The sequence below is a fragment of the Kogia breviceps genome, chromosome 20 (genome assembly GCF_026419965.1).
Source record: "Kogia breviceps isolate mKogBre1 chromosome 20, mKogBre1 haplotype 1, whole genome shotgun sequence".
Taxonomy (NCBI): Eukaryota; Metazoa; Chordata; class Mammalia; order Artiodactyla; family Physeteridae; genus Kogia; species Kogia breviceps.
The window spans coordinates 16,924,823-16,939,092 of NC_081329.1; the positions used below are offsets into that span (position 1 = coordinate 16,924,823).

The 14,270-nt window shown below is 35.2% G+C and overlaps 1 protein-coding gene across 7 annotated transcripts in view; it reads left to right on the forward strand.

The window, feature by feature from the left end:
• MSR1 (macrophage scavenger receptor 1) overlaps positions 1 to 14,270 on the forward strand; it is a 68,361-nt gene that overhangs the window by 10,696 nt on the left and 43,395 nt on the right. For all 7 annotated transcript variants that reach the window (XM_059049268.2, XM_067022422.1, XM_067022423.1 and 4 more), the window contains 3 exons: positions 1,209 to 1,322; positions 6,802 to 7,214; positions 10,166 to 10,352. In XM_059049268.2, coding sequence (XP_058905251.1) covers positions 1,209 to 1,322; positions 6,802 to 7,214; positions 10,166 to 10,352 — 714 coding nt within the window. The remainder of the gene's footprint in view (positions 1 to 1,208; positions 1,323 to 6,801; positions 7,215 to 10,165; positions 10,353 to 14,270) is intronic.

Genomic DNA, 14,270 nt, shown 5'->3' on the forward strand with positions numbered 1-14,270 from the left:
CAGGGGCCACTCTTTGATGTGGTGCACAGGCTTCTCATTGTGGTGGCTTCTCTTGTTGTGGAGCACGGGCTCTAGGCATGTGGGCTTTAGTAGTTGTGGCTCGCGGGCTCTAGAACGCAGGCTCAGTAGTTGTGGCCCACAGGCTTAGTTGCTCCGCGGCATGTGGGATCTTCCCGGACCAGGGCTCGAACCCGTGTCCCATGCCTTGGCAGGCGGATTCTTAACCACCGCGCCACCAGGGAAGTCCCGCTCCTTCTCTTTTTTCCTTCAATTGTCCCCCTTTTCTTTATTGTTTTCTTCTCTTTACTTAATTTTTTTCTCCTTTTTTGTTCAATCCCTTATAGAACATTATTGAACAGTGTCTAAACTTTTGTTCTAATTTAGGAGTTTACAACCTGAAAACACAATTTCCTTCTTTTTTATTCAACAATAAAAACAGTGGCCATAGGAAAGAAATTTGTATTCACTTAATCAGAGAAACGTCCTCCTTTGCTAGTAAGATTTCCCTCTACATTGAGTTATCTTTTCTACAATAAGCATCCCATTATGTAAATTGGTGTTCCATACAAACAAATAATACTAAAATATTACTGTGTTCTGAAATATCCAGAGAATGGGCTTCACTGATCCATTCCAAAGTTTAATCAAAATGTGAGTCATTTTATTTCATTTTTTTCACATTATATTCAAATCATAAGAAGCATCCAAATACAAAACTATTGAGATGAAATTCGGAGAGACAATTTGCATAATTATCATTGAAAATAATGTTTCTCCTATCTCACTTAAAATCTGAAGAAAAAGGTATAATTATATAGTTGCATGAAGAATTTTATTTTCACCCAGAATATATTCCCATGTGAAATAGAAGAATGAAATTTAGGTTTGCATGTATGTTGGTATGGTATCAATATTAAACTTTTCCAGCTAGTGCCCCCTGATGAGACAAGTACAACTTGCAGAGAATAGTAACTATGTCCTGGGTGTTTAGTTAATGGATAAGAAAATCAAATGTCCATACTGATGCCTGTATTGGCTTCTTCTGTGACTGTCCCTTTTGCTTTCTATTGAATAAACGAGAACCTATTTTTTTGTTTCCTTTTTATTCCAATAGGTTTGATACTAACAATATAATTGGAGATTTCAAAAATTTTAATTAAGTAAGAAGAGTAAGTTTTCTAACAGTAGGTTGGGTTTTTGTTTTTCAGATCCTAAAAATGGCCCAACTCTTCAAGAGAAAATGAAGTCTTTCAAAGCTGCACTGATTGCCCTTTATCTCCTTGTGTTTGTAGTTCTTGTACCTATCATCGGAATAGTGGCAGGTACAGTATTCTAGAGTTCTGAAACTCAGCAACTCATCTTGTGAATTAATTATTGCAGGAGCAAAACGAAGCATTCAGTCTTTTGTATATGGGAGATTCATAAGGGTGACTTCACATCACAAAGTGTTCCTCAAAGTTATTTCATGAAAAAAATAGATTCTGCAAAGTTATTAAGTAAAAAAAAAAGTTTTTAAATAGCATAGAAAATGGAAGTTTGAGATAAAAATATAGACATGTAAAGGTAAGACGGGAAGAATTAGACCATTTCAAAAATGTTATCCTCTGAAGTCCTATATATTTCTAAAGGTGCATCATAAATTTCATGGTAGGTATTCTAGTTGCCGGTGTGAGGATATAAACATGATCATTTACATTAATGATGCCTAAAATATAAAAATAAGCCAGTTGTTGAAGAAATACACTTCTACCCCTAGTATTGAGAGCAGAAAGAAGTATTCCTGTGAGTCTTCAAACAGAGGAAACCGTGTAAAATAATGGCCTATCCTTCAATAATATTCGTACAGTTTATATGGCCACATATTTCATAAGGGTATTATTTACAACAGCTCTAAAAATAACCTGCTAGCATCCTTTCAAAGAAAAAGAAAAATAGAACACTTTGCTTGGGCTCTACATGATGTTTTTCGGGTACATTTTTTTTTTCGGAGAGTTTGGCTTGAATTGGGGATAAATTTGAGGATTTCTACAGAGGTGGGTGGCTTGCATATATAACTCAAGCAAATCTGTAAATATTATTTTCCTCAGGAGCATTTTTGAGGGATTTGATTGGCATTTGAATTTATATACCTTGTAGCTCTCCTCTTTGTGAGTGGTAAAATGGACATACGCTCGAACAAGAGATAGGCTGGGAGGAAGATATATTTTTATGTGTATGCTAATCAGGTTAATAAGAAAATGCTCCTAATAAAGGCCAAACCTCCTCCGCCAAGAGACAACCTAAAGAATATTCCAAGACAAAGCCAAAATTCTACTAAGAAAGAAAAACAACAACGACTGTAACATTTTTGTAATGTTTCTGAGCATGTACTATGTTCAGGCACTAGGCTATACATTTTCCACAGATTATCTTAATACACCTTACACTTACCCTTGAGCAGATGTATGCTTACCCTCATCATCCACAAAAGGAAACTGTTCAGCAACGGAGTTGGAGTTCCCACCCAAGGCTCCTGACTCCTAACTTCTGTGGTCTATTATCTCCCAGTGCAATCGGGTTTTTAGAACAAAAGATGGTTGGCGAGTAAAAAAAACCAAAACAAAACAGAGCTGTCATAATTTTAGCCAGGACAATATTTTCCATATGTAAAAATCAACTCCTATTTTGAAACAAAAACATTAGCCAACCACAACAAACGGAACCAATCAACCTGTCAAACCAACCACAGCCATCTAAGTAAAAGAACCTGATACGTTTGTCATTAAACAACTAACTTCCTGATGAACTGAGATTATCTATGTGCTGTTTATGTATATGCTTATCTGTAGTTTGAAATGCATAACTGAAAGATGTGTCTTTGTTAGGGATCATTAGCTATCAACCAGTTAGAATTTGGTACATTTCATCACTTTTATACAAACTGTGGCCTACAGAGCCAGCCTCAGGGAGTGCAACTTCTTTCTACTAGGCCCAGGCAGAATGCGAACTGAAGTCTGGAAAGACTTCAGGGTTCTAACCAAGTTCAGAAATCTCTGGGCTATTAGAAAATACTACCAAGTCAACACATTTTTTTGTAGGGTTGACAATGATTGATTTGAAGTAGCTTTGTTTCCTAAAACTATAGCATGTACCTGACAAAAAGCTGAAAATGTTCAAATCTTATAAGTTCACATTAGCACCCAAATTCACCAGAATTTGAAACAGATCTCCCTGTGTCTATCATAGTTGAGTAATAAACACTGACAATCCGTTTACAGCTGTAAGTTGTAGGTCAGAATATTTTCCAAAAGAAAACTAAAATGCAATACATATCTCTACTTGATATCCAAAAATTTCAAATATAGACAAAATGTATCCCTGAAATGATAGAAATTACTCTGTTTTGGCAAATATAAATCAGTAGATAAAATAAAGTGTTATACATGAAAACTCTGTTTAAAGTGTCTTTTACATTGAAAGATATTCCTTAATTATAAAATCTTCTCCATGTGCTACCTTTTCTTCAAGAAGCTACTAGATCACTATCACAGTGCAGTGACATAGAATAATGTCTCTGAAGAATAAGATATAATCTAAGATTAATGTATATAAATTGTTACTGATACACTGAAGATCCTTTAGCTCAAAATAATATAAATTTTTGGTAGAAGAAGGTTTTGCCAACATGAAAGAGCAAATATGTTCTGTAAAATCAAATATAACTCTCTCTCTAGGTCTTTGCACAAGCCATAAAATTTGTCTCCTTTCAAATGTAAAATAGAAAACTCACAAAATGGCATCTCTCTGATGATAATGAAAGAAATGAACATGTGAAAATATGAACTCTGGCATTTTTTACCTATATTTCTGATACAGTATTAAATTTTTTAAAGAAAGTAAGGTTTAAATTAGTTTTCATTCAAGATTTGGGAAAATAAGCAATATTGTGTTTTTAAATCTATAAGCAAAAAATTGCCTTTATTGTCAGTTCACGTTGAACTTGGTATTAAAGAAAAATCCTTGGTCACATGACATTTTGTTAAATCAAGTCTTCCCTTTCTATACTGTGAAGAAGTTTTGCTTTACCCATATGAAAGAAAAAGCATTTCCAATGAAAGTAAAAATTATATGGTTGAGTAATTAGATCAATATGTCTGTTAAAGCACATATGTGCGTTAATAAACGATATTTGTTTTCCTCTTTGGGAATTGACATATACTACTATGTATAAAATAGATAACTAGTGAGAACCTACTGTATAGCACAGGGAACTCTACTCAGTGCTCTATGGTGACCTAAATGGGAAGGAAATCCAAAAAAGAGGGGATATATGTATACGTATGGCTGATTCACTTTGCTCTACAGCAGAAACTGACACAGCAGTGTAAAGCAACTATCCTCCAATAAAAAATAAATAAAGCACAGATACTACCTTTCTCATGGAACAGCCAACCTCCTCCCAATTTTTTTGTATTACACAACATCAATTCCCTTTGTTATCAGTATTGGGCATACAGATACTGAATCTGAAATACTAATAATAATTAAAATATTGAAAAGTATCAAATGTGTATTATGTGCCAGGAAAAGATCTAAGCACTTTGCATATATCAGCTCATTTAATTATTTAAACACTGACTAGTAGTGTCCCATTTATACAGATAGTGAAATGGAAGCACGGACCAATTAATTTGCTCAAAGGCACAGCTTATAAAGGAAAAGGCAAGAATTGCTAATCCAGGCAGTTCTCCTCCAGAACTTGGATTATTAACTGCTACCTAAAAAAGCAGTAATTATCATAAAAGAAAAATTTTTAAGGGACAAGTTTGAGATAATTTTGCAAATATTGTTAGTTTAGATTTCTGATTGTTAAAGTCAGAATCCATTCCCAGTCATTTTCTATTCCCAGAGTCACTCAAGCAGTGCTTTATATATAGTAGGTGCTTAATAAATAAATCATAGAATCGATGAATCCATGAATGAGGCTGTCAATCCCAAACTTGTTCTCTACACTTAATTTAATAAATGTGATGAGATCCAAGTAAGAAGTATACTATTTTGTATAATTTATTGATAGATTGAGAAATGTAAAATAATGTACGTGCAATATGGTCTTGGTTGTGGGTTATATCAAAATATAGTTACATATTTTATTAATTCAAATAAGCTAATTTTAAAGAGAATGTAACTAGGAAAATATGGTATAATGTGTTTTTGTAAATTGGGATTTAATTGCATATGTAGTTTAATACTTAACCATAGCTACAATGACAACCATCATCAAACAGCTTCTTTAAGTAAAGGTGGTGAAGACTGTAACGAAGATAGTATCTTTCAAGGATAAGGCACTTTAATTTGAGTAGTTTTCACACGTGCCGTCTGTGTGCTGCTTGATTTACATGCCCTATCGCATCCGTCCTCAGCACCCCTGTAAGATAGTTATTACTTTTAGATCACTGGGGAAACCTAATCAAGGAAAAGATAAATAATTTTCTCAGAGTAATCCAGCTAGTAATGAAGGAATGGAACTAGATTCCAGAACCAGGCAGCTTGTTCCTGTGCAAATATCAAGCTCTCATTTGTGTAACGGGTACCCTGAGCTCAGGGTGGAATATAATGTTTTTCATGTGTAATCTCATTTAAGTCTCAAAAACCTATAAAGCTGATACTATTGCCGTATCATTTTATTCAGAAAACTGACAGATCAGATATCACTGTTTATGTAGATATACTTTTAAACAATATTAAGTTACTCTTTATTGCTCAGTAATGGTCAAATATGGAAAATCTTATGCACTCAAATTAATATGGATGAGACTGATATAGACATAGCTAAAAGGTATAAACAATATAGATATATAAAGAGAGAGGAAGAAAAACAATAAAATCTTAACCACCACTGATTATATAAAATGGTGTTTAACATTTTCTTCATTGTGTATAATTATATATTATTTTTATCTGCAAAAGTAATGTTTATGCTTTTCATTTTTTGAAACTATAAACATATTCCTCTAGATCCTTTCAGGAGGATAATTAGCTTGTTTAGAGAACATATGCCCATTTGGAAATATATATCAGCACTTCCGTATGCCCCCAAATACCATTTAGTAGAATTTTTTTATTCAGGAAATAATTACTTATAAGATTGTTCATCAAAGTGTTCAATATATTAGTAGAAACAGAGGCAAAGTAAATGTAGGAGTTTTGTTAAATAAATCTGGTAAAATCACACATAGAACACAATGTAGTTATTCTAATTATTTTTGTAAAACAATATTAAATAATATGCAGAAGTCTATGACAGAGTACTAATTAAAAGCTAGTTTCCAGATTGTATATAAAATCTTGCTTTTGTGATGATAACATGGTAGTGGGAACAGAAATTTGATAGGCATATACCAAAATGTTAGCACTTAATTCAGGACGGTGAGATTAATGGTAAATTATTTTTCCTTATTACTTGTCTTTTCTAAATTTTCGAACAGCACACCTGAGGACCAGCATACAGTGTACTTCATGATCTCTAGAATTTACTCTTACTCTCAGAGCCATGTGCCACGACCCAGAAGATTCATCTAAGCAGCAGTTCAGGAAGAGTGACTTAACTGTGGGATAAACTCTGATGTAAAGTGGGAAAAGCAGACAGTTTCCCTCTCAGCAGTATGCCTACCTTGGTTCATACTTTGTATATTTAAAATACATACCTGATTTAGGATAGCGTTCAGAACGTTAGAATGGGATGAAGTGTTGTGGAATGGAATGGTGGATGCATTTAAGGTTACAGGGCATGACTCTGTTTATTTTTACTTAAATATGCAGCTCAACTCCTGAAATGGGAAATGAAGAATTGCACAGTTGGTTCAGTTAATGCAAACGATATATCTCCAAGTCTCACAGGAAAAGGAAATGACAGTGAAGATGCAATGAGATTTCGAGACGTCGTTACGGAACACATGAGCAACGTGGAGAAGAGAATCCAATATCTTTCAGATAATGAAGCCAATCTCATAGATGCCAAGAATTTCCAAAATTTCAGTGTAACAACCGATCAAAGGTTTAATGATGTTCTTCTCCAGCTAAGCTCCTTACTTTCCTTCATCCAGGGACATGGAAATGTAATAGGTGAAGTCTCCAAGTCATTAATAGATCTGAACACCACACTGCTTGATTTGCAGCTCAGTATTGCAACACTGAATGCCAAAGTCCAAGAGAATGCATTTAAACAACAAGAGGTAAGAGGTTTGTATTGGAAGGTCGTACCTGGGTTGAATCCATCTAGATCCTATCTCCTCAGATAGTCCAGGGGAGAGAAAGAGTTGCAAACCCTGTTTCAACATCCTTCTACTTACCCTGATTCCTCTTGCAATCTTACCAGAAAGTTTCAAATGGATTTACCCACTGCTTTCTCCAGATTCCTGGCAAAAGGGGAAATTTGTTTGTTTGTTTGATTTTCATTGAATATAGACTCAGGGTATTTTAATTTTATAAATACTGTTAGAATGCCTCTTGAGACTCTCGAAACCAATTATAGTTGTTAGATTATCTTAGCAGATTTGGACAGATAGATACTCTGCATTTGCAAATTTTATACGAAACCCAAACTTTCTTCATCATCAAAGGAATGAAAACCTTATTTACGTGGGCGAAGTACAAAATCTAAATTTTAAAATAGCTTGTCACTCCCAAGAAGCATCCATACGTTTTTATTTGTAAAGGTAACTATAATTAAAGAATTAAAGTTTGAATAATGTGTACAACATCTTATTACCATCACAGGATCAAAATACACAAGCCAAGAGAGCAAGACATATTCTAGACCAGTTGCTAGCAAAAGTTTCTTTGCAAAGGCCCAGATACAGCCCTTAGGCTTTGGGGACCACATGGTCTCTTTTGTAACTTCTTAACTCTGCCAGTGTAGCACAAGAGCAGTCGTAGACAACACATGGACAAATGAGTGAAAATGTGATCCAATAAATCCTTCTTTTCCGAAAAAGACTTTGACCCATGAATCATAATTTTCTCACCTTTGCTCTAAACTATTCTGTGGCCAACCCTCTGGGTCACTTTGTTTTGATGAGAAAGAAATTAAGAAGCAAGTTGTTTAGTTCAATATTGAATTACTTTTTGTTGTTGGGTAATTATAATTGTTCCAGTCCATGAAAAAATAAGCATATGGATAGAACTTCATTACTCATGTGAAAAAATAATCTTCATACTACAAAGTGTCTAAGCCCTAAGACCATAATTAATGTGAAATCTATAAATTTTCCACCATTAGCTCAGCAAGGCTGACATCTTTGTAGCAGATTTTACTTGAATAGACCATTTCTTAATTAATGAGGTTGTTTTCTGTATAGATACAGTGTTATGCAGTAGTGATTGTTAAAAATGGATGTCCCTTATAGAGAGCAAAGAGAAGCCTCTGAAGTTGTAACATCAGGTGGCAACCAACTAAATTATTGACTAGAGAATAGACTAGACAGATTAAGAAAGAACACCCAACACGTTTACTTTTTGTAAAATGCAATCACTGAGAAGACAGTGACATTGCTATTTAAATATGGAGACTGTTGGGGAACCTCATCCTAACACCAACCTTGATACTCTGTCTCTGATCCTTGTTACATCTTCCAAAATCGGACTGATAATGTTTCCCACACGGTTAATAAGTACCCAAGCATGTCAAATGCTATTGGAATATCAAGGACTCAAGCTATGGAGGAGTTAGAGAAAATTCTCAAAGAAGCAACTGTCCCCAGGGCTGAGGAACAGAGGAAAGTAAAATGTCAGCTATGGGAGTAGAAACTGATTACATTGGAGGGAAAGAGGAAGGGAGAAGAAATATTACTTTGTGTGGAAACAGGATCAGAGGAGCAGTGAGACAGGGAGTAGAGAGAACAAAGACGGACACGATGAAAAAATAATATATTTGATATTAGCGATGTCCCTAGTTCATTAGAGATTATAGAATATCTATGAACCCATGTAAATGAGGAATTGAAACCAAAGTGGAAACCATTTGGAAGGCAGTAGAAGTCCTGAACCTGTTTGAAGTGATACTTAATAGAAATAACCAAAATCTGGTGATCAGTGAGCTATTCAGACAGATTGCATTTACATTTTGGAAGGGGTCCTAGTATTAGATGTGGAGGTACAAGGGAAAGGAGGAACTTCCAAAGTTAATTATCTTTTCAAAGCTTTTTTTTTTTTTAAAGACAGTAGTCATCTGTGGAGATTTGGAATCTAGGTCAGTGCGTGTGTGTGTGTGTGTGTGTGTGTGTGTGTGCGCGTGCGTGCGTGCTTGCTCACTGAAAACAATATTTGGAATCTCATTCTCATCGCTTAAAACAATTGTATTCATCTTTGAATCTTTAGCCCAATGCAGGAATAAGTAAATTAAATGAATGCCTCAATCAGTAAATGCTGTTTGAGGAAAAGGCTTATAAGTAATAGCAGCATAATGTTTAGCAAGGACAGACCAAGAATTAATTTGAAAGAAAAGAGAACACTGACACAAAATAAAAGAGAGAGGTGGAATTTATCATCTCCATTGTACATACAAAGGACAGTAAGAATGCAAAAATAAATGCCTGTTTCTAGCAGTGCCACTGGTGATAGACTGTGGACGGTGTGTGGGGGTGCTGTATAGCACTTTAAAACATATATCAAATGCATTTTTCTCTCTTCCTAATAAAACTTATTTCAAGTGAAATACGGTTAATGTGAGCACCACATGCAGTTTTCAAAGACGAGAAAAAAAGGCAGCCGCAGCATTAGGTATGAAAAATATCGGCGGCTCCCAGGGTTTAGGTAGCAAAATCAGCAGCTAGTCCCCTGACTTTTGCTCTGTGGATATCAGGAACTACCTGACAGCTGTATATATTTGGCAATAGAAGCATACCTTAGATATATATTTAACCAATTTTTTTCTGGCAGAGGGTGTGAAAATTCAGCCATTCAGTTAAAAGAGGAATGCTTCAAAACCAAAGAATTACTATTTTTAAATTGCTCTCTAATTTCTATATCCTTATTCCATAATAGTACTGTAATATTATACATTTTTTAAAAACCTGACTTGTAGGGCTTCTTATATCAAATTATAAATTATATCAAATTATGAAACTTATATATTTTATAATTATGTGTGTAACAAAAATTGCGGATGTTTGCTTATGTTTCACAGGAGATGAGTAAATTAGAGGAGCGTGTGTACAATACATCAGCAGAAATAAAGTCTCTGGAAGAAAAACAAGTGCATTTGGAACAGGAAATAAAAGGAGAAGTGAAACTGTTGAATAACATCACTAATGACCTCAGGCTGAAGGACTGGGAACATTCTCAGACACTGAAAAATATCACTTTAATTCAAGGTAAAATATCCTCTCATTCTCCAGAAAATGATATACTAAAATGCACTGATATATGTAAAAATTTGATATTGGAAATTCTCTGGTTTTAAAATAGTTTACTAAAAATTTTACTGCAAATATCCAGAGGAAGGAGCCTTGAGAGCATATCAAGACATGTTAAGATGACAGTATCTTGGTATCCTTTAAATGGTGATTTTTTTAAAAAGCAAAAAACAAATGAAATTGCTCTTATGGTTTAATGAATTATTGTTCAGAATCTCATATGTCCAAATACAAGTTTTCTGTGAGGCACAAAGTTCTCTACCTGTCTGTAAATCAAGCTTGTTAATTCTCTTTTTCTAAACTTACAGGTTTTTTCTTCTTACCTGATCAATTGTATTCTTAATTAGAAAGGTCTTTTGAATTCTCCAAAAAAAACAATGAGTTTGTCAATTTCTTCTTTCGCTCCTGTGAGTAAAACAAGGTGAATTGAATCTTACTGACTTCTAAATTAGTATATATATCATATATATTTCTATACTAGGTTTTAGTCATTATTTACACTTTAACGTTTTTTTTTTCATATTTTACTTTCAACCTTTGTTATCCTTTGTATTAGGCTTATCTCTTTAAAGAATAGTTCTTAAAATTTACTATGCAATCTGGCCATCTCTTTTCACCATATTTACTTCTACTGTCATTTTGTGCTCCATTTCGGTCCAGTCCCATGTTCCTTTTGCTTTCCTTCCATGTCAACTTTAGGATTATTTGAAATTTTTCTCATTAAACTTTTCTCTCTATCAAAGGCACCAAAAAGATTTTGGGAACCTTATATTTATTTTTATTTTGCCAATAGTCATCCTTAAAATTTATCTTAAAGTCACAAGTTGATCAGTATCTTCACCTTCATCCTCAAATATACAAGGAACTTAAAATGCTCTGATGACCCTCTTGCGTGGTTTCCTGCTCTCTTTGAGTATAGCTCATTTCTATTTTATGTATTTTTTCAACCAAGAATTTAGTCAAGATTATTTTTCTTACATGATACAGACAATATTTATATAGATTAGCCCATGAGTTTGCCAATTTTTCCTCCTCCTAAATGTATCTGTGACATCTCTTCTGGGATCATTTTCTTCTTCCTGAAGTATTTTTTGGAGATTTGTTTAGTGCAAGTCCATTGGTGGTGAGATGTTTTGATTTCCTTTTTTTCTATTTTGTCCTTGATCTTTAAAATTGTTTTAACACGTACATATTTCTTAGGGTAACAGTTATTACTTTTATTTGTATTTTCTTCTGGCTTATGACCTTTCTTATTGCTTTTAAAATGATTATGGCCACATTGCTTGCCATTATCTTTGTCTTTAATACCTACAATTTCACTAGTCTGTTTCTTTTATATTGACAGTTTTTCCATGTGGCATTTGTTTTACTTCATTTTCTTCCTAAATCCACTTATATTTGTGGATTAAGTCTGTCATAAATTTGGGGACATTATCAGCTTCAGTCTCTGAATATTGCCTCTTCACAATTCTCTCTATCCTTTCCTCTATAACACTAGTTTAATTCATGTTGGATCTTCTTATTCTAGCTACCATGTCTGTTAAGCTCTACTTTACACTTTCAATTGTTAATTCTTATTAGAACAAGAGAAACAGAAATCCATGTGATTTCATCTTACATAACACTAGTTTAGGATAATTAAGAAGTCTTAATATCCAAATTTTTACAAGAAAAGAAAAATTAAAAAAATAAGTCCCAGAGACTATTTACAGTATGATTTTTGTTTCTAATGCTCATGATATAGCAAAAGTAAATAATGTATATTTACAGACACATACACATTTAATGAGAATGGTTGTGGTTTTTTTGTTTTGTTTTGTTGTTTTGCGTTACGTGGGCCTCTCACTGCTGTGGCCTCTCCCGTTGCGGAGCACAGGCTCCGGACGCGCAGGCTCAGCGGCCATGGCTCACGGGCCCAGCCGCTCCGCGGCATGTGGGATCTTCCCGTACCTGGGCCCGAACCCGTGTCCCATGCATCGGCAGGCAGATTCTCAACCACTGTGCCACCAGGGAAGCCCGAGAATGGTTGTTTTTAAAATGCAAGAAAATGAGAAACACAAAATTCAGGTTAATGATTGTTTTTGAAAAGGAAGAAGATGAATGAGATGGGAAAGTGGCTAATTAGCTGTTTGTTGGGTTTTAATGTTGCAGGTATATTTATTATTGTGTTTATAGCTAATCTGTATAGAATGTATTGCATGTATTCTTTTTTTAAAAATAAATTTCTTTCTTTCTTCTTTCTTTCAGTTGGGTCTTTGTTGCTGCACGCGGGCTTTCTCTAGTTGCAGCGAGCGGGGCTACTCTTTGCGGTGCATGGGCTTCTCATTGCGGCGGTTTCTCTTGTTGCGGAGCATGGGCTCTACGTGCACGGGCTTCAGTAGTTGTGGCACACGGGCTCAGTAGTTGTGGCTCACAGGCTCTAGAGCGCAGGTTCAGTAGTTGTGGTGCATGGGCTTAGTTGCTCTGCGGCAAGTGGGATCTTCCTGGACCAGGGCTTGAACCCGTCACCCCTGCATTGGCAGGTGGATTCTTAACCACTGCACCACCAGGGAAGCCCCTATTGCATGTTTTCTTTAAGGATTACATTGAAACCAATGATAAAGAAAAATTGAATTAATCAGCTTTCACTCTAACAATTAGACATTCCACTTGGGATTTCGTATTCCAATTGGGATTTCAATTAAATATCCCCAACTTTACAAATCCACACCCAAACCCTTAGATCTTTTTTTTTTTCTCTCTCTCTCTCTTTTTTTTGTTTGGCCGTGCCACACGGCATGTGGGATCTTAGTTCCCTGACCGGGGATCGAACCTGCGTCAAACCCTTAGTTCTTGAGAGCACCTACCCTCATCCACCCCTCAAATCTGTTGCTTTCCTAGTCTTACCTGTCAATTGAGTCATTGTCCAACCAGTAACTCACTCCAAGATCTTGGAAGCAAGTTTTGATTTCTCTCTTTCTCTCACTCTCTGTATCCAATCCATATATGAGTCCTGTTAACTCTTCTTCCACACAATAAAACTCCTTCTCACTGCCTCCTCTGCTATGACTCTAATTCAAGCAACTGTATTACAGCCTGGTGCACTACATCAGCTTCCCAATTGTTCTCCCTGATTCTACTCTTAATCCATTCTACAGAGAGCAAAAGAGTGTTATTGAAATAATAATAAGAACATATGATTAGATCTTTTCTCTCTTAAGACCCTCCAATATCTTCCCATTGGACTTGGAATAAAATCTGAGCTCCTACTTGATCTGGCCTCCGTCTACTTATCTGCCCTCTTTTCTAACTTTCCCTCTGTCTAGCTTGGAGAGCTGGAAGAATGAAAGTGCCATTGAACAGTATCAGTTAACAAGGAGGAAGTGCTGGTTTCACTTCTTGCTGTCAAAACGTGCGCTAGACAGCTCTCTCTCCCTTTCAATGTTCTCTTAGCTTTCGATTCTCCTTAGATCCACTCAAAATTACCTTTTTAGTGATAATTTCTCCCTCCCCATTCTCATCTCTCTATATCATGGTGTGCTTTAACTTCCCCATAGTATTTAAAAGTACATGATACTGTTTCATATATACATTTGCTTATTTGTTTATGACAGATCTTCTTGAATAAAATGTGAGTTCCATGAGGTTGGGTCTCGTCTCTCTTGTCTATCTCTCCATACACGGCACCTGTTAGAGTGCCTGGTATATGGTGGGTGAGCAAACGTATATGCCTTAAAGGAATAAGTGAAAGTAACACTTCCTTTTTATGAAGTTACACTTTGTAATGGTAATGTCATTCTTCCAGATTTCCAAGGTAGCAATTTTAATTGTTGTTGTTATTTTCTCCCAAGAATACCATTAGTTCTTATATTCCACATTCTCTAACCCCTTGTCACT